The 18,463-nt window shown below is 40.2% G+C and overlaps 1 protein-coding gene across 11 annotated transcripts in view; it reads right to left on the bottom strand.

Annotated features, from left to right (window-relative positions):
* Nucleotides 1–4,274: 4,274 nt before the first annotated feature.
* The window catches only part of CABCOCO1 (ciliary associated calcium binding coiled-coil 1), a 393,177-nt gene continuing 378,988 nt past the window's right edge, over nt 4,275–18,463 (bottom strand). For 5 of the 11 annotated variants that reach the window (XM_075000158.1, XM_075000168.1, XM_075000163.1 and 2 more), the window contains 2 exons: nt 17,813–17,872; nt 4,275–8,789 (listed from right to left, as the gene is read on the bottom strand). In XM_075000158.1, coding sequence (XP_074856259.1) covers nt 8,748–8,789; nt 17,813–17,872 — 102 coding nt within the window. In that variant the 3' untranslated portion in view covers nt 4,275–8,747. Of the gene's footprint in view, nt 8,790–15,325; nt 16,077–17,812; nt 17,873–18,463 lie in introns of those variants that run through there. The other 6 variants (XR_012646277.1, XR_012646280.1, XM_075000161.1 and 3 more) reach the window with 5 other exon arrangements.

Here is an 18,463-nt window from a genome sequence, read left to right as displayed (position 1 = left end):
ATTTTTGTTCAGCGCTCTCATCCACCTCTACTCTGGCCTGAATTGATACTTTAGAACGGTGCTAGGGGCCCTAGTCAGTTGGAGATCCCACCTGAGAGAAAACTGGGGTTCTGCTCACTTGCAATCACTAAACTATAAAAGTTAGTGATTGAGGTAAGCACAAAGTGGACTAAGGACCTAAGGTGTTCTGGGGCGGCTTTCTATGTTTAATTGTTAAGGCCTTGACAATGCTGATCATTTGCACATTGTTGTCATGGGTAGTCGAAAATGAGCAATTTCTACGTATCAATGAAAACAGAAGGAAAAAAATAACTGTGCACCTATGCTTTCAACTAAAGAGTGTAAAATTATGTGAACTTCAGTGCAGCACTTTGGTTCCAGATAGGTTGCCAAAATTGACACAACAATTATGTACCTATTAGATCGTCCAGTTCATACTTCCTCTATGTAGTATATACTGCCTAAGTAAATTCCCCTTGTGGTATTAAATGAAGACACTGAAAATTCCTAACACTGCTTGTAAAAGAAGGTGCTTGACCCTCATACCTTGGATGAATTCCAAGTTGGGCAGGTTGGTATTATGCATACTTAAATTCTCCTGTAGTTTCAATTGGATACAATATTATTCAGTCCCTGACCACCTGGGTGTAGTGTTGATGTGTCCTCATTCCAGCTGCTGATCTGTTGGGGAGGTTTGGTTTTCAGGGATAGGTTTGGGAGAGAAATGAACTGATACAAGATACAATAGTCTCATCAATTTATTTAAAGCAGGCACAACTTTAAGCAGAGCTATTAGATGACAAAAGCAAAGTGCACCTCATAACTCATGGATCTAACGTACCAGAACTCTGGTAAACAGGTCTGTATTCAAATAGTCATCCTGATGATTTCTCTAGGCCATTACTTGCACAGATTTGTACATCCATGTTCTAACTTGGCCACGACTGTTACTCACAGTCATCACCCTCCAACTCCCTGACTCTGGCAACAGGAAATGCCACATGGGCTGCAGGCCAAAATGAAGACTTTGCCTTGCACAGGTTTATCTCTAGCTGTTTGACAAAACAAAAGGAACACGTCCTCCCCACCCCCCTGGAATGTAATGAATCTGCCTTTTAAAGACAACCACAACCTTTGTCTGGAAATAGGCCTTTCCAAAGCAAGGAGTTTTGCCCTTGGTTTACCTGCTGGTAAGGCAGATGGCAAAGGGCCCTTTGCCAAACTCACTTTCTTCACAAGCCCAACAAGATTCAGGGGAGGAAAGAAGGTGTTGTAATGTATGACTGCATTGGGGCTCAGGAGATCTGAGTTAATTCTAAGATCTTCTCATATTTCCGATGAAAGAAGGACAAATCAGTCAGTTTCTCTATGCCATTGCCTTTATTCTCCTTCCTCACAAGGGAGTTATAATTATGTATTATTTAATTATTGTGATGCACTCAGATACTGAGGTAGTGGGAGCCGGATAAGTACCCAGGCAACTAGCAGAGGTCACATTAACTGAGCCAGAATGTCAGAACTCTTTCTCTTATATACGGACTTTGCCAACGTGATTCATGTCACTATCGTGGCTAGCCTATATTATTGTAATGAGTTCTGCATTGGCCCACACTCTAAAAACATTTGACAATTTGATGTGATACAAAATGCCACTGGCCACTTCAGTGATGTTTCTGACAGGGAACATGCTGCACTGGTTCCATGAGCTGCACTGAAGTTCAGTTCATTGAAGGGGGAAAGTCAGAGGGTGGGTTTTTAACCTACCAAGTCCTAAATACTTCAGTTCCTGCACACTTTTGTGGCCCCCTCAGTCCTTCTGTGATACCTTGGGTGTTCAGGCAAATGGCTTTTGGCTTAAATAGGAGGAACTGGAGACAGCATGTTCAGTGAGGGGTCCTTAAACTTGGTTCTTGCTTCCTGTTTTTCTAGATACAAGGACTTTCCAGTCTCACTGGAAAGCTTATGCATTTTCTTGAGTTATTTGGGAAAGAGTTGATTGGATAGGAAAGCACAGACGGGATTAGTATGCGGATAATTGTGGGGGACATTTGGATGAGCACATTTCAAGGGATTCAGAGTAACATGTACTGTAGAAACATTGTTTTCATTTCTGTACCATATACTTATTTTGTTGGTACTTAGATAAACGGTGAGAACCTCCCACCCTCTTGGTTGAATTGCACATAGCTAATACAGGCAGCCTATTCTAGTAGAAAAAGTTACTAGTGAGATTAACCATCTTAAAGGGATCAGGACACTTTTTAAAGGAGAAGAAGATAATGCAAGTGAGAGATGCATTGTTTTTAAATATCTTTGAATAACTGGATGTGCATATTAATTTTACCCAGAGCAAACTTCTTGACAATGTAACTTGCATTTCAGCAGTATTTTTATCATATGTCCATTGCACTGACCTTGGAAGATTTATTGGGGGTATATTCTGACACATAAACCAGTCTTGAACAATCATTAGACAGTATTGGGCACAACTGGGCTTTTATCTGGTTACTTGTTTTACTACAGGAGGTTGACCTGCTCATTCCCTTCACTATTTCTTGAAAAACAACAAAGTAATTTGTGAGCACTGCAGAACAAAAACCCACTTCTCCATCCATATTTGAGTTCCCCTGACTCTTTTGTAGTGTTATAGTTACTGCAGGAAGACTAGAAATTTGTTTTATATTTCTGTCTCTTATTTTAAGTAAGCTTCAAGCCTCTCTTGTTGTGGATCACCTGCCAAAGGTCAAAACCAAGTACGAGAGCAAACCCTCCAAATTTGGGGGAAGTTCAGATCCAAAATTGACACCTGATCCCATTTCTAGAAAACTCAAAATAACATGTCCAAACACCTCCTAATGTGTGGTTGGCCCAAATATTATAGGATTTCTTTCTCTCAGGACACACTCATAGCAGATTTAACACCCCAAATTTAATGTACTGTACTGTATTCTAATTTAAAATACACAAATACCTTACATGAATGCACGCACTCATGGCTGAAAAATGTGAACACCCAGTATCTGATTATTTTGCAATAGCATTTTCCCTCCATAGATCTCTCTAGCATTTTCCTTTCATTGTATCTGACTAAAAAGCTGTCTATTTAAAAATCAAAATGTTGAAAGCATTGCCAAATTGAGTGTTTGCAAGGCCCTCTTAAAGTGATATCATCAGCTTGAAAAATTATACACTTGTAAGAAAATGCAATACTTACACTATCTGGCCTGGTAGCAAGGGTGACTGCTTACTACTCAAGTAGTTTCAGTGATTTAAATGATAGTTATGAATAACAAAAAAAAAAACCAAACGTGCAAATGAAAGAAGTGAAAATATATGTCTCATCTTCTAGTTTGTTTAGGGCCAAATTGTGGTTTATCTGGAGCTGGGGCTGCACCTTTCCATCCCAGCAGTGCCTACATTGGCCGTAGCGGTGGAGAATATTCATAGGTGAGAGAGAATGGGTGGAGTAATGTGGAGTTTGTCTCTGCCACTCCAGTATGCAACTAGTTGAGCTGTGCTAGTATACTGGGGAATATATGCGATGCAGGGTGGAGACCCAGGGAAGTTGTCTCCCACCCAGTAACAGCAGGGAACTGGGAGAGAAGTTGTGAGTTTCTGAGGAGATAGTGAGTGTCTCTTTAACTAGCTTTATTTGTTGGGATGATTGTAGACATCCTGTTAAGTTTAAAGTGAATTTAACATTTCAAGTGTGGTATCAATAGCATCTGTCACAGTGCCCTGGAACATTTATTCCCAGTAACAAGAGAATATATTTTCATCATTGCTCTGATGGCATAAGTGATCGAGACTTCCCCCTCCTCTAAACTCCATGCACTTAAAATAGCATGTATATGGCAGGAATTTAAATTCCATGTATAATCAAAAGTTGGAATTTGTCCTGCAGGCGCTAGCTAAGTTTCTTTCTATGAGTATTTTGTAACTTTCCGTGGCCAAAAGAAATTTGCAAACTGGTAACGTTTCTGCAGTTTTGTTTGGACATTCTAGGTTTTTAGTTAAGCTTCTCAGAAAAGGCTGTTTTCAAGAAGGGGCTTGGGGAGAAGCTGCAGTGTAAGAAGTCAATAAAGTAATGCAAAACCATAAAACATAGCAACGATAGCGGATGATCTGTAGATTACACGAAGGAAATAAGATAGGGTACAGACAGAGTAGTAGCTGGAACTGAATACATAAAAGCCGAAGTAAGACTCTTTATTAAAAACAGTCAAAGTCAAAGCAAAAAAGTGTTTAAAGTGTCAATTTATTAAATAGCTTTATTTTCATGGGTTACACTTAAAAATATTTGTGGTTAGGAATGTTAGGAGACAGGAAACAACGTTAAATGGAAGTTTTCTAAGCCCATTTTTATACTTAGAATGAAATGCAGCTGAGATACAATCCTAAACCTTCTATGTTTGCATATGTGGAGGGAGCAGGCTTGTTGTTTTATTTCATTTATTTATTTTCTGATCTCCCACAGATTTCAATTGTGGAGGAGTTTTGTGGAAAGAGCTGTTTGGTGGATCAAGGAACAAGCAAGCTCTGAGCAAACCAGACCAGATAGAAGGGGCATTGTCCAAACCATGCTGAAATCAATAAAATTTCTGCATTTACTTTATTGGGCTTTTGGCCATGCACTGTGTCATGGAAGTCTTCTGATCACAGTACTGCCAAGCTTGAGCACTAAAAATTAGTAAGTCAGGCTCCCCCCAAATATGACTGTTTGTTTTTCCATGTTGTGACTTTTAAACCAGACTAGTGCATTTAGCAGTCTTTTCATTTACCCTCTCATTTTTGAAACTTTAGGCATCACATTTTCTAGCTTTTCCCTGCAAGCAGGAGGACTAAATATTTTCTTTTCTAAAAACAAGGAATACTGAGATTCTCATCTAGTTAGGTGACTCCCAGAGCTGAGGCTTTAAGAAAACCATTGAATATTATGACATTCAAGCTTAAACAGCAAGAAGTTGACAACACTGCAGCCGTGAAAATGAAAGCTGCTAGGACTGGCAGAGTTGTTGGATGTTTACAGTTAACATAGCCAATAACAACTGATATGTGTCACTATTCTGATTATGTGAACCCCTTAATATGAGCTGGACCCTCAGAAGTTTAACCAATTGTTTACTTTACTCCTATTCAAAAATTAAGCTGGGTTAATCTCCCCAGGCTCAATGAAGACCAGTTTCCAACAATAGCACAAAGAAATAGCTAAAATAAAATTTGAGGTTTCCAGCTGATCGGTTGTTAACCAAGGTACACATTTGAGATGTTATTAATGTGGGTTCATGAGTGTTGCTCCAGAGGGACCCATTAAGGGCAAGAACACAAGTGCCATCAAAGCCATACCTCATAAAAATCAAGTCCCTAAATTATCAGCGAGAGAGATGCAAAAATACAAGTGGGGTTTCAAATGGTATCAAATAACTTTCTGTCATACCTTATTAATAACACAACAGCTCATAGAAGCAGCAATATTATCTAAAATGTCATTAATATTATGCTCATGTAATTATATTAACATTATTTTGTTCATAGAGCCTGAAAAATGTGATTAGACAGCAGTTCTGAAATGGTGTTATTCAATCAGATGTGACTTGTATACTGGCTCAGAGCGCCAATTGCTAGTTATGTACAATTATGCCTTGTTATGTGTGGCATTGGTGTGGACAACTGTGAAAGAGAGAGAGAAGGCCACAGAGTTCATTTTATCTTGAGCTGCACAAACTCAATTGTCATTTCAAAGCCATCACTGTAGCCAATAAGCTGAGGCTTTTTCTGTTTCTATAACTACAGAAAACATGCTAATGTCCCTACTGAAAATAGTTGCTCTTTCACAAAACCCAGAATAAAACCTCTTCAATGGAAACAATAATAAATGCAACCAAAAGTGTTTTGTTTTTGTTTTATTGTTTTGTTTTTTTTGTAAATTCATAGCTCACAGAAAGGAAGCATGGCTGTTATGGCTTTAAATATCATTGCATTTTAAAAATGATGCACAGGAAATACGCACACCAGCCATTTCGCATTTCATCTCCTGTCAAATGATTTACCTCAAACCGTTTTTAATGGAAAACACACACACACACACACACACACACACACACACACACACACACACTCTCCCTCTGCCACAGGAACAGCTTAGAGTTGTAAATATCATCATAAGAATCCCATGCCATATGACAGGTTGCAGTCAGCTGAGATAGACAAACTTCTTTCTACTTAATTTTTGGCACACAATTTTTATTCAGAGCTAAAAGAATACTCAGTTTTTCTAAATTAGGTTGAGTACAGAGGTAAGCATCAGTTAGGGTGATCAGATGTTCTAGAACTGGGAACGATTCTGGGACAGAGACACCAGATTCTTTGCTGTTGGAGTTACAAGCCAAATATGGATTTTCTCTCTCACCTAACTCCCACAGGGAGAACCCATGAACAGGAGGGTTTCTAATTTCCTTATTAAGTTGGAATGTTTTTGCCACCCTTTTGTGGGCTGTTGGTGACATTTTCATTTCCCTCTTCATTTTGGACTTTATTTTCCCTCTCAATTCCCATTCCTTTGCTTACAACATGACATCTGACTTTGTGGTCATTATGAGTGAGTCACTCCTGCTTTTGAATCTGTCTCTTTGCACTAGAAAATGGACCTGTTGCTGAAAAAGATTGTCAGTAGTGGTGGCTCCCTTGAACTAGTTCTGGAACAAAATTAAACACCAGCATAGATAGGATGGGAATATTTTCAGGTACCACTATAGACATTATTACTGAGACTTGTTTCTATTAACATTTCCATTGTGCAAAAGCTTGCAAGAAACCACTTCTTGCAATGTGTTGGTGTGCTGTATTTGTACAATGCCATGCATGTTTACACATCAAGGGATTTTACAGACTGTGTCTGTTATAGCTGGTTGCCAGAACTATGAGCTAAGACCTCATTCACCCGATGCAATCTACAATTCTGAATTCCCAGTGAGGACAGGCAGAGACAAATGATGCAAGCTACAGAATGTAAGCTGGTCTGCAGTATCCCACCACAATGCAATGCCTCACATATGGAAACTATTAAAAAAATCATTTGTTCCCAGCAATGATGTTGGATGCTAGAGCTGGTGACATTTTGTGTATTGGGCACACTGTGTCTTAGACTTCAATAATCAATTTATTTTGGCCAAAAATTCAGATTTGGGTCAAATGAAACAATTTGTGAGTTTGTTTTGATTTTGACAGATTGTTTTGATTGACAAAAATCAGAAGTGGTAAAGTTCCTTTCAAGATTTCTAACATGAAATATTTTGATTGTCATTTTGAAAAGACTTTTTTCTCTTAAAAATTTCCCTTACTTTTTAATAAAAAATTAATCTGAAAATTGAACAAATGGTGTCTTTTTGGAATGTCATTGGATCCATGTTTGTCCCAGGATATTAGAGAGACAGCATGTGGAAATTAATACCTTTCATTGTACCAGCTTCTGTTGGTGATAAAAATAAGCTTTTGAGCAACAGATTTCCTGACTGAGCATGTCTCACCCACAGAAGCTGAGCCAGTAAAAGTATGACCTCGCCCACTTTGTTTCTTTCTGAGTCAGGTGAAATTTTTCAATCTTTATAGTTCACCACAAATTTCAAAACATTTGAGTTTCATGTTGACCCAAAGAAATTTTTTTCTTTTAGACTTCTCATTCTGGTAGATGAACAGAAAAAGTGGTTCTCTGCGCAGCTTTACTGGCACTGTGAGTCACGTGCTTCTGTGTCACAGATTACACTACACAGCAGGCACAATGGCTGTGGAATTGATCCCTCTTTGGCCCCCAGTTGGATTTGAACTCAACCTGCAGTACTAAACCCTGATCCAAAGTCCATTGAAGTCAATGTGAATCCTCCTGTTGACTTCAAAGGGCTTTTGGATGAGCTTTTACTTCTTAAGCTGAAGGACTGAGTCCTCCAGCTGGCCATTTTAGAAAAATGTTTTGGGGAAGATTCAAATGAAGACAAAGAACCACGACTCCTGTTGTGGGTGTGAGCTGTATAGCATTCCTTGTATGGAAGCACCAGAACTAATCAGCTGTGATTTACGGCAAACAGCCACTTACTTTGAGAGTTTGCAAGTGTTCTATGTATATTTGTGGCCTTTTATTGGTTCATATGTGTACCCAAATGCTTGGGCATACTGTGTCTAATAATCAATATGAGCACTACCTAAGGAAACAGCTCAGCTTATGACCACTGAGTGGCACTTATTCACTCAACTAGTCCATTTGATTTTAGCGAGATGACTCACATGAATATACATAATGTTTGTAAAATTAGAGTCTGAACAAATAATTTCAGTTCTCAAATGGCGGTAAAGGCAGGGTTTGGCTATCTCTAGGCTACCAAATAAGCTATGACATGGAGGGTAGTATCCTATTTAATGCACATGTTTTTCTTTTTACAAAGTTAATATATGTCTATGCTTAGAAAGCCACACAGTTTTAAATGGCTTTCCTCTTTGCTCTTCCCCTCCATGCTGAGAATGGATGGCCCCCGCCTGAAGAGAGCCAAACACCCACTGAAATACAATATGGCAGTCAACAAGAATTTGATGCATATTTCTTACAAACAGGTGACCTTGGCTGAACCAGTCAATACCAACAGGGTGATAGTGATCAACCACAATTGGGGAGTTGGAGGTGGGAAGCTGTGTTTGACAACCAAAGTCAAATGCGATTCAGTTTTAAAATAAGAGACAAGGTCTAAATGCCTTACAGTTTACAGCCCTCTTGGGCTGTTGTAGCGAAGAGACTTCTTTCCCTGTTTAAAAAAAAAAAAAGGACTCAGTTGGAATCGACTACCACTTAAATATTAAACACATGACTAGCTTTACTGCCCGGAGTAAATTAATTAAATCAAACATAGGAACATATGGGACACGCCCCCCATCTACCCTTTCAGATCAGACAGCGTCTGTGCCGATAGATGAAACAAAGAACAACCATGTACTCCCTAATAGGAATCATTTTCAGATTCTCCATATGTGAACAATCTTGTGTTGCCCTCAGTTTATACTCCTTATGTACACAAAACCAGCTCAAGGAGACTATGTTTAATACAATGGTATAGTGAATTCTATTTTATTGCTGGACAAATAGCCTGTGGTCATTTGCAACTGATCCTGTCATGCCTTACTTTTATTCTCAGCAAAAAGCTTTAGAGCCAGTTTCTATCTATGGTGCTTCTATGATGCCCATTTGTCTGATAAGCAAGTGCCTCACAGTATTTCATATTTATCCTCACAACACCCCTGTGAGATAGGGCAGTGATATTACTTCCCTGTCATAGATGAGGAACAGAGGACAAAGTGATGTCCCCAGTGTCCACCAGGAGAAGGGAACCTTACCCAGGCCTTGAGAGTCTCAGGACACTGCTCTAACCACAGAACTTCATAAGGGGTCTTACTTGAAAAAGGACTTTAGGATCTGACCCAGAATGAAGGAGTACACAAAACAACGGCAAATATGGGTTTGATACGTGCCCCCTCAGTCACCAGTTACATCCTCTGCATCCTGGGGAACAGGCTCAATAATCTAATAGCTCTTTTCTATCCCTGACTATGATGAGCCCAAATGTTGGCAGGATGACTGACTGACATTACTGTGCCTTTCACTAAACCTTAGTTAGAACCAGGATGACATGCCTGGCTATTTTGCTTAGATTTTGAACACATCATTTACCTAATAAATGCCAGAGACTGTACAGAAATAATTTTCCATTCTACTGGTTCATGTAAGCTTGTCAAATTAAACCACAGGAAGTGAAATTAAATTGATTTGTAAATCCAGCTCTGCTAGAAATACTATGCTCTCCAACTACTGTTTGGACAGGACACAAACTTCTTATAACAAAGAATCTTCTTCTTCCTCTTTTGTAGCACTTCTGTTCTTTTTGGAGAGGATATTAGGTACTTTCCTAGGGACACAAGGATCTTTGAACTCCAACCACTATGGCCCCATGCCACTGGGGGATGATGCAATTATTTTAATCTTCTGGAGAGACAAATGCTCTGTCTCTTCTTGATTATACCTAACCTGATTTAAACTGCCCTGGATAGTCTGCAACGATACACTTACATAATTCTGTGTGCATACATTTTAAAGGAAGGGCTGGTGGAGGCATTCAAAGAGCAATGTTGAATAAGGAAATCCCACCAGAAGAAACCTTGTTTATGGTGGGAACCCAGTGGAAAGGCATTGAATTTGTACCTTCTACACAAGATGAGTCATAGGTAAGATTTGGGGCACAATTTTTAAAAATAACTAGTTATGTTTGAGTGAGTCACTGAGATATCTTAAAGGGGTCAGATTTTTATAAACGCTGAGTACATTTAGCCCCGCTTAAAACATCTCAGCTACATCTACATGAGAAGCCTCTGTCGGGAAGGACTTCCTGGCAAAACTTCGTTGACAGATCATGTCTACACATAAAAGCAGATTGAAAGAGCAATCTGCTCTGTCAACAGAGATCAGCCAGACTGCCCGGCCCTCTCTTGACAGAATGGCTGACCAAAAGCTCTGCAAACAGGGCTGCTCAGGGAACCGGAAGCCCTGTCTCTTGACAAAAGAGCCCAGAGCATATACACGGCTGTTTTGTCAACAGAACACTGTTGAGAGATGCGTTACTCCTGAATGGGGAGAGGTATGACACTGCCAGTGGAGGTGCTGGATTTTGTCGACAACCTGTTGACAAAGTGCATTTTGCATGTAGATGCTCCATGGGTTTCCCGACAACAGCCCAGTCTTGCCGCAAAAAGCCTCTTGTGTAGATGTAGCCCTCAAGTGTAGCACCTAACTGGTGAGGCACTCCACTCACTAGGTACTTTGGAACATCTTAACCTAGACCTGTAACAGAGAGCTAGCCGTGCTAGTCTATATACTATCAAAACAAAAAAGCAGTCCAGTAGCACTTTAACAAAATAATTTATTAGGTGATGAGCTTTCATGGGACAGACCCACTTCTCTGGTCTGGCTCTGGTCTGAAGAAGTGGGTCTGTCCCACGAAAGCTCACCTAATAAATTATTTTGTTAGTCTTTAAAGTATTGCTGGACTGCTTTTTTGTTTTAACCTAGACCTATTTGAAATGTTATGATGGAGATGGATGGCTCCCACTAAGCATTTCTCTGATCTATGGGCAGTCAGAGACCCTCACTGAAGTTAAGAGACTTGCTAGTTCCTCATTTCAACAACAATTAATACCTTTGTTTTGTGATTGGTTTCCATTTTTTCATCTCTGTGCAAAGACTAGGCTGTATACAATAGAAAGCAGCGGCTGTAGCTGGTGGAAGTGTGTTTGTGTTGGGGTAGTGAGAAAGCTAGGAGGCATGAAGAGAACTATTCATAGCATGGCCTTGAATGAAAGCCCCAGAGAAACCCCAAAATAACAAAAACATATTCTGAAATAGTGTGTCCTCACACAAAGCCTATTTTGGATTAGAGCCCCTGGAAGCACGGCTTCTTATTTTGAAATAGCGGTTGTGCTGTATAGATGTTCACAAAGTTATTTCAGAATAGCAGCCTTTGTTCCAAAATAACTTTGCTGTATAGACATGCTTTTGGGTAGAGTGCTAGCTAGAAAGGCAAGCTTGGACTACTGTGCAAGGAAACTGCCTCCTGTTGCTTCATCCCCTTTTGTGTTCAGAGAAACTGGGTGTTGTGCACACTCCTTGTCAGTAAATGTCCAACACCATCATCAGCTTCTCATCCCAGCAGTAGCAAGTAGCAAAACCCTGATATTAACTAATCGCTCAGGCCAAATAGGGTAACAAGCTTTCTTCCTGTAAAGATAAAATGAACCTTAATGGCAAGTTAGCACAATCTCTGTTAAGGCGTTTTGTCTCTATGTATGTTCCAGTCCCAGAGAAAGATGATTTTGTTTTTGGACCACATGTTATAAATAATTATTATGTTGCCTGTCTACTAGGGCATCTGTATCTTTCTTTGTGTACTGCATTGTTCTATCTAGTGGATCAGAGTCATTCCTGACTCCTAATCCCTTTCTGCACAGGGAGCTTGTTGGTATATTTCTACCAGTATTTCACTATTGGCAAACGTTTTGAGTGTAAACAAGGGCCTAGTATTGTATTTTGGAAATGGAGCTTCTCTTGATGAGGTTTTGGGCCTTATATTTAATTAAGGATCCAATTAAAATTACATTCTCCTAATCTCTAGAAGCAATACAGTAATACAGAAGGAGCTTGGCCAAGTTTTTTTAAATTGTCCTTCCTTCTGGAATACAGATCCATTTCCCTGTTTTGTGGAGGAAAGAAATTCCATAAAAGACACCCATACGTTTCAAAGCATTCATTGTTAAGAGAAATCAAAATGAGCCCAGCTTTTCGGGGGAAAATGCATCTCAGATTAATTTTTTTTATAATTCTTCACCTTGTTAAATTTGTCCTTGCAAACTATATGTCTTGACAGATGGTGTCACAGATATTATCTTTTATCCCAACAGATGATCTCATCTCATACTCAAAGTAAATGCTAAAATTCCCATTGATTTTAATGTGTGTTGGACCAGGTCCATGGTCAGCAAGGTTCTTCTGACACTTTTTCAATCTACTTTCTGCTTTCTAAGGGAAATGTTACAGTATATTTAATTTGATTTCCCTTCATATCCTTATGTAGGGCTGGGATTCAGTTAGATTTTTGGATTATTTGAAACTAATATACTCCAGAACTGCTATCATCATGTAGAAACCACGAGATTGCAAAATGTTGCACTTAAGGCTCTTTTATGGCTTCGGAGGCAAAAACCCTAGTGCAGAGGCAGGTGAACCATCAAAAAATGCCCTTTATTGGCATAGCTTCCTCTCTTTAGAGAACTGGTTTAAGATAATGGCAAAATAACTTTCTGCAGCGGGAGGCTGCTGGTACATTCCTACCAGTATCTGACTATCGGCAAGCATTTTGAGTGTAAACTCGGACCTAGTTTGACTATCACTGGTATATTTTGGAAGTGGGGCTTGTGTTGATGAGCTTTTGGGTCTCATATTTAATTAAGGATTCAATTAAAATTTCTTCTTAAAGAAACCCTTGCTGTTTAGAAAGCATAAGGGATTCCCCCAGAGCCCTGACTGACATTCCTTCACCTATCATATAACAATATTGATTAATCAAAGCTAATGCTCACAGCCGTTGCTTGATAGATAATGGCTTTGGCATTTGCCTGCATCTAAGTATTTACTGCATTATTGATATGCTATTTATTTCTTTGTTAAGTAGTACTGGATGTTTAATTATGTGAAACAAAAGTGCAAATACAGTGGCTAAAAGTTACAAGAAGGTCTGCACAGAGTTAAAATCCAAATATAACATTTTAAAAAAAAAGCAGCAGAAATGTAGCACTTTAAAGACTAACAAAATGATTTATTCGGTGATGAGCTTTCACGGGACAGACCCACGATCTGAAGAAGTGGGTCTGTCCCATGAAAGCTCATCACCGAATAAATCATTTTGTTAGTCTTTAAAGTGCTACATTTCTGCTGCTTTGTTTTGTCTGAGTACAGACTAACATGGCTACCTCTGTTGCTTTTTTTTAAAAAAAAAAAAATAGTCTAATTTCAATAAAACATGTAGAGAAACTGCAAAGGTGTATCTAGCTACTATTTTTGTTACATTCAGTCTGATCTGAAATCTACCTGAAAAGCAAAGGGATGTTTACATATCTGAGATTTTAAATAAAGTTTAAAAGCAAGGCATCCATCTATTACTCTTAACATCTGAGCATTTAAAATAAGTCATCTGCAAACTTATTGGTTACTTACAGCAAGACAACCCCAAACATTAGCTCCCACACCCACTTCATTTTTCCCTAAAATCAAGGTTTTGGTACCCCTCCACTCTTGCTGGTACCCACCACTGGTAAGATACCCACTGGTGTCCTGATGCTGCAAAAGAGCTGTTGAAACTGTTTTTCCAATAGAAAATTGTGTTTTGATTGACCACTTCATTTTCTGAAGCGGCCGCTTTCCAGAGAAAATTTTTGGATTGAAGTGAAAGCCAAAAATGTTTGGGTCAGAACTGGCTTTGGATCAAATGTTGTTGTGGGTTTTTTTTGTTTCTGTTTTACTAAAAAGGCAACTTTTCAGGGGAATTGTAAACTCTTAGGGGCAGGGATTGTCTACTTTGTTTGTAAAGTGTCTAGCACAATGGGGTCCTATTCTTGGCTGGCTACAAGGCCCTGCCACAAACTTGGTTATTAGATTGGAAAAAAAATCAAGCAGGTTCAGACAAAGACTGGGAAGCAGTTTCTACAACTGAGGGCCCTTCATGGAGTTTGCTGTCCTTCCAGACTCCTCTCTTTTGCAGCCTCAGATAGATTAGAACTCAGACCAGCTAATTTCAGTTACAGGGTATTTTCCTGCATCTAGGTAAGGAAAAAAAGGTTCCATTTAAGATCATGCTTTGCTAGCACATGTTATATAAGCTCAATCTAATCACCCACTTTTCCTAGTCAAGACAAAACTTCAAGGATCATAGATTAAAAATCAACATATTCAATTCAGCCTAGAAATCAATAGGCAGCCAGTGCAGATAGGGTTTAAGATTTATTGTACCTTTTAATAATCCCTTGGTGTTTACAACATTTTTAGAAAGCCCTATGCATTACATCAAACATGCCATAAAACAATCCCAGCCTTAAAACAAAACAGTCTCCACATGACCTTAGCTGACCCTCACAGCTCATGAACACAACTACAATGTATCAGATATATCCCTCCCGGTCTCTCCAGTCATCAAATAACTTTCATCTCCACTTGCAAGAGATAACACTTTCTGCATTTGCTTGATATTTATCTTTTGATTGCTCCTAACGTAGCATGTCCTTTTACATGGATTCCTATAGCTCTCCTCCATACACGACAGATGTGTTGTGAGGTTAAATGCTTTAGGCCGCGTCTACACTCACAAGGTCTTTTGGAAAATCAGGCCCTTTTTTGGAAGAACACGCAGAGTGTCTACACACAAAATGCGCTCTTTCAATCTGCAAGCGGAAGAATGTGGCTCTTCTTCTGGAAGCTGTCTTCCACTCCTGGATCAGGAAGAGTGCCTCCTTTTGAAACCTTCTTTCAAAAAAACCATGTGTAGATGCTCTGCAGGCCCTTTCATCAAAAAAACTGTCCTCATGGTGGCAGACTTTTCGATTCCTGGCCCATTCTTTTGAAAAGTGGGGGCTGTGTGGATGCGCTCTATCGAAAGAGCAGATTGATCTTTTGACCTGCTTTTTTTTGTACGAGGACCTGCTCTTACAAAAGAAGTTTTTTCGGAAGATCTCCAGAAGAAATTCTTTGGAAGGACTGCTGTAGTGTAGATGTAGTCTTAGAAACTAAAGTTGTCAGATACTACAGCGTAGGCACACATAAGACAGATATTTAGACATGCTGCCAAATACCCAACCTGCCTGTGGACACCATGCACTAGTATGGGGCCTCCAACTTGATCACAATACTATCTCCCAGTGTTGACGCTTCGTACCCAAAGCACCATTTTAAGGACCATTAGGAATCAGCAGTGATGTACAACAGCATACCCTGGGCACCGAGTTCGGAGGTGGGGTGATGTTACCAATGATATTACCCAAACACCTGCTGACTGGACTGATTTTGTGGGTGCATCTTCTAACCATGGTGTGACAGACATTTTATACTCCAGGTCCTAACACAATTGCATCTTCCCGCCTTTTAGCTGAATAAGTATCAATATAACAGGAATGCCTACTTGTTCCAATCAAGGATTCGCACCTCCTGTGCAATACAAACAGGACTGATTTTGGGGGTGGGTATCTGTGCACTGAATTGCTGCCTCCACTTTTTTTGTTGTTCTGTTTTTTTTACAGGTATGTGCCAAAAATGTTTTCTGCCCTGGCTGGCAAAATACCTAGGGCCACTGCTGTGTACAAGTATTAGCAAAGAGACAATTATGTAAAGCACTACATGCTAGTATCTGCCCTGTGGACCAACGTGAAGAGCAGCAACTGAACATCTAACTCTTAAAGATGGCAGTGGACTTAGAACAGGAGATTTAGCAGGAATGATGAAAGACCTGAAGGAATAGCAAGTGGGGAAAAGAATGATGATTGAGGACTTCTTCGTTTTGTTCCCTTTCTCACCAACCAAGCCCAATTTTTACTTAGTTTCCTCTACCCATAGTTTTCTCTTCCTCCTCTCTACTTTCCCCATCTTTTGCAAATAAGGTATAGCCCTTCCTTCATCTCCTGGGGATACCAAGCAGACCATAGAAGGAGTATGGCCTTTTCTTTATGTAGGACTCTGAAGACTCAGTGCTTTGAGATTTGCTAGGGCTCCTATGGGAGTCTGAATGGGGAACTCAGTAAGAATCAGGCACCTAATGCCCAGCCTATGATCCAACTCTGAGAGCATCTCAGCTATTTGTTTAAATGCGGTATACAGTAAACCCTTGATTTTATGGACCCCAATTTAGTGGACTTTGGGAGGAACAGATGTCTCCCCCCGACATTGTCCTCAAAGTCCACTGGGGTCTGTAAAATCACCCCCCTACACCCCCCCCCCAAAAAACAAAACAAAATTTAAGAGACTTACTACTGCTGTGGTGTAGAAGAGCTGCCACCTCCTCCCCTAGAGCTGCCAGGCACTCCTCCCACCAGCAGGAAGGAGTGCATGGTGGCTCCAGCAACATCTCCTTCAGACCGCGCAGTGGCCCCTCCAGCCATGCGTTGTGGGGTTCAGTGGCAACTCCAGCAGTGGCAGCTCTGGTGAGTGGCAGGCTTTTTTGGGGGGCTGGGGCTGGGGGAGCTTGAAGGGGGTGGGTAGGCAGTAAACTCTCACATTGAACAGACTTTTGGGAATAGCAGACAGCCCTCCTCCTCTATTAGTCCAGTAAAACGAGGGTTTACCATATAGTGAATAAAGTTTACTGTGGTTTGGGGACTTTTGAAGAAAGACAGAATGAAAAGGCAGATTCTGCTACACTTACTCTGAGCACTATCATGCTCCATAAGGAATCCCATGGAAGTCAAGAAGCCTATCCATAGCATAGCTGGCCGCTCAACAACTGCCAGGCTGGGAGAATCTGTTCTCTGGATGGGGGAGTCCAGAGATCAGAGACCACCACCAAGAAGGGAATATTTGGTGCACGTGAACAATTCTTATGCAGTAAAAGTAGCAAAGGTACAGTGAAGGTGATTCCAAAGGAGACTCACTGGCTGGGATTTTCAAAAGCTTCTTTTAAAATGACAGCCCTGGATGGCAACATCCTAAAAGTTTCTTCACAGTCAGTCTAGCTTCATCTGACATCTTTGTCCTCTTCTGTTTTTAATACCATGTGACAGGTCTTTATCTATAGTAAGTTACTGCTGAATGGAACACTCGGAGCAGTGCTCAGTCTTCATACTTCCTTCAACTACCAAAATTTGCTGGGCAAATTAGAACTCTTTGAGGCCATAACACATTAATTATGGATATTTGTTGCTCAAAAGCTATGACCTTTTCCTGTCCCAGTACCCCAGAATAAAGGTTTTCAATGATGTTTCACCTCCCACACAATATTAACAGCCTTCATGGTTGCTTGCGAGAGCTATTGCTCCTTAGGCTCTTGCTGTCAAAGCTTTGTGCACGTATGCTTCCTGTGAAGGCATGAACCTACACAGTACCACAAGGTCTGATGTGACAGTATATACAATAGGTAACCTATCAAACCAGAAATATTGGGTTTGGTGGTGGGGAGATGGGGGGGGGAAGTGTGTGTCTTGAATTGCCTCACAGACAAATGAAAACAGCTGAAGAGATATTTCCACTCACCTCCACAATGATATTTGATAGTTTGTAATCTACAGCTGAGTGAAATGGTCCAAACAGAATCTGAAACAATAGAAAAGTGGCTTGGTTTCAGCTTTTGTTATGCACTAAGACTGACCAGTTTCAGTAGAAAGTTTGCTTCTTGGATCTTTATGTACCCAGTTTCACCCTTGGACTTAGGATAACATTGTCTCCTAACTGAGGTCTTGAAATTATGGTTGCTTAAGATTTCACTGCGAAATCAGGGGAAATTTGTCCATTTTGACTGAGTTTTGAGTTCAAAAACCTGAAACTGAAAGCAAAACTGGGGGAGGGGGATACAAATCTCCTCTGGAACCAAACCCAAGGGAAACAGTCCTAGGAACCCCTGGGAAGCAAGGCTGCTGAATTTCATCCATGTTTCACTGACAGAAAATGAGACCTCTGAGACTCAGACACCTTTTTAATGGGAATATTATCCCCATCACATATTTTTACACTGTAAAAATTTAGTTTCTCTTTAGTGATAAGGGACTGTAGGCTACTTCCTTTGTAATTGAGAGTGCATTCCCACAAGGTTTGGTCCTAAGCCAACCCCTCCTGCAGCAGGCTGGAGATGAATCAGTTCATCTGCCTCAGTTTCCCTTTTCATAACTTCCAGTAAGTCCACAACAG

This window comes from Carettochelys insculpta, chromosome 7 (genome assembly GCF_033958435.1).
Source record: "Carettochelys insculpta isolate YL-2023 chromosome 7, ASM3395843v1, whole genome shotgun sequence".
Classification (NCBI taxonomy): Eukaryota; Metazoa; Chordata; order Testudines; family Carettochelyidae; genus Carettochelys; species Carettochelys insculpta.
This window is presented reverse-complemented; position numbering and strand designations above follow the sequence as displayed.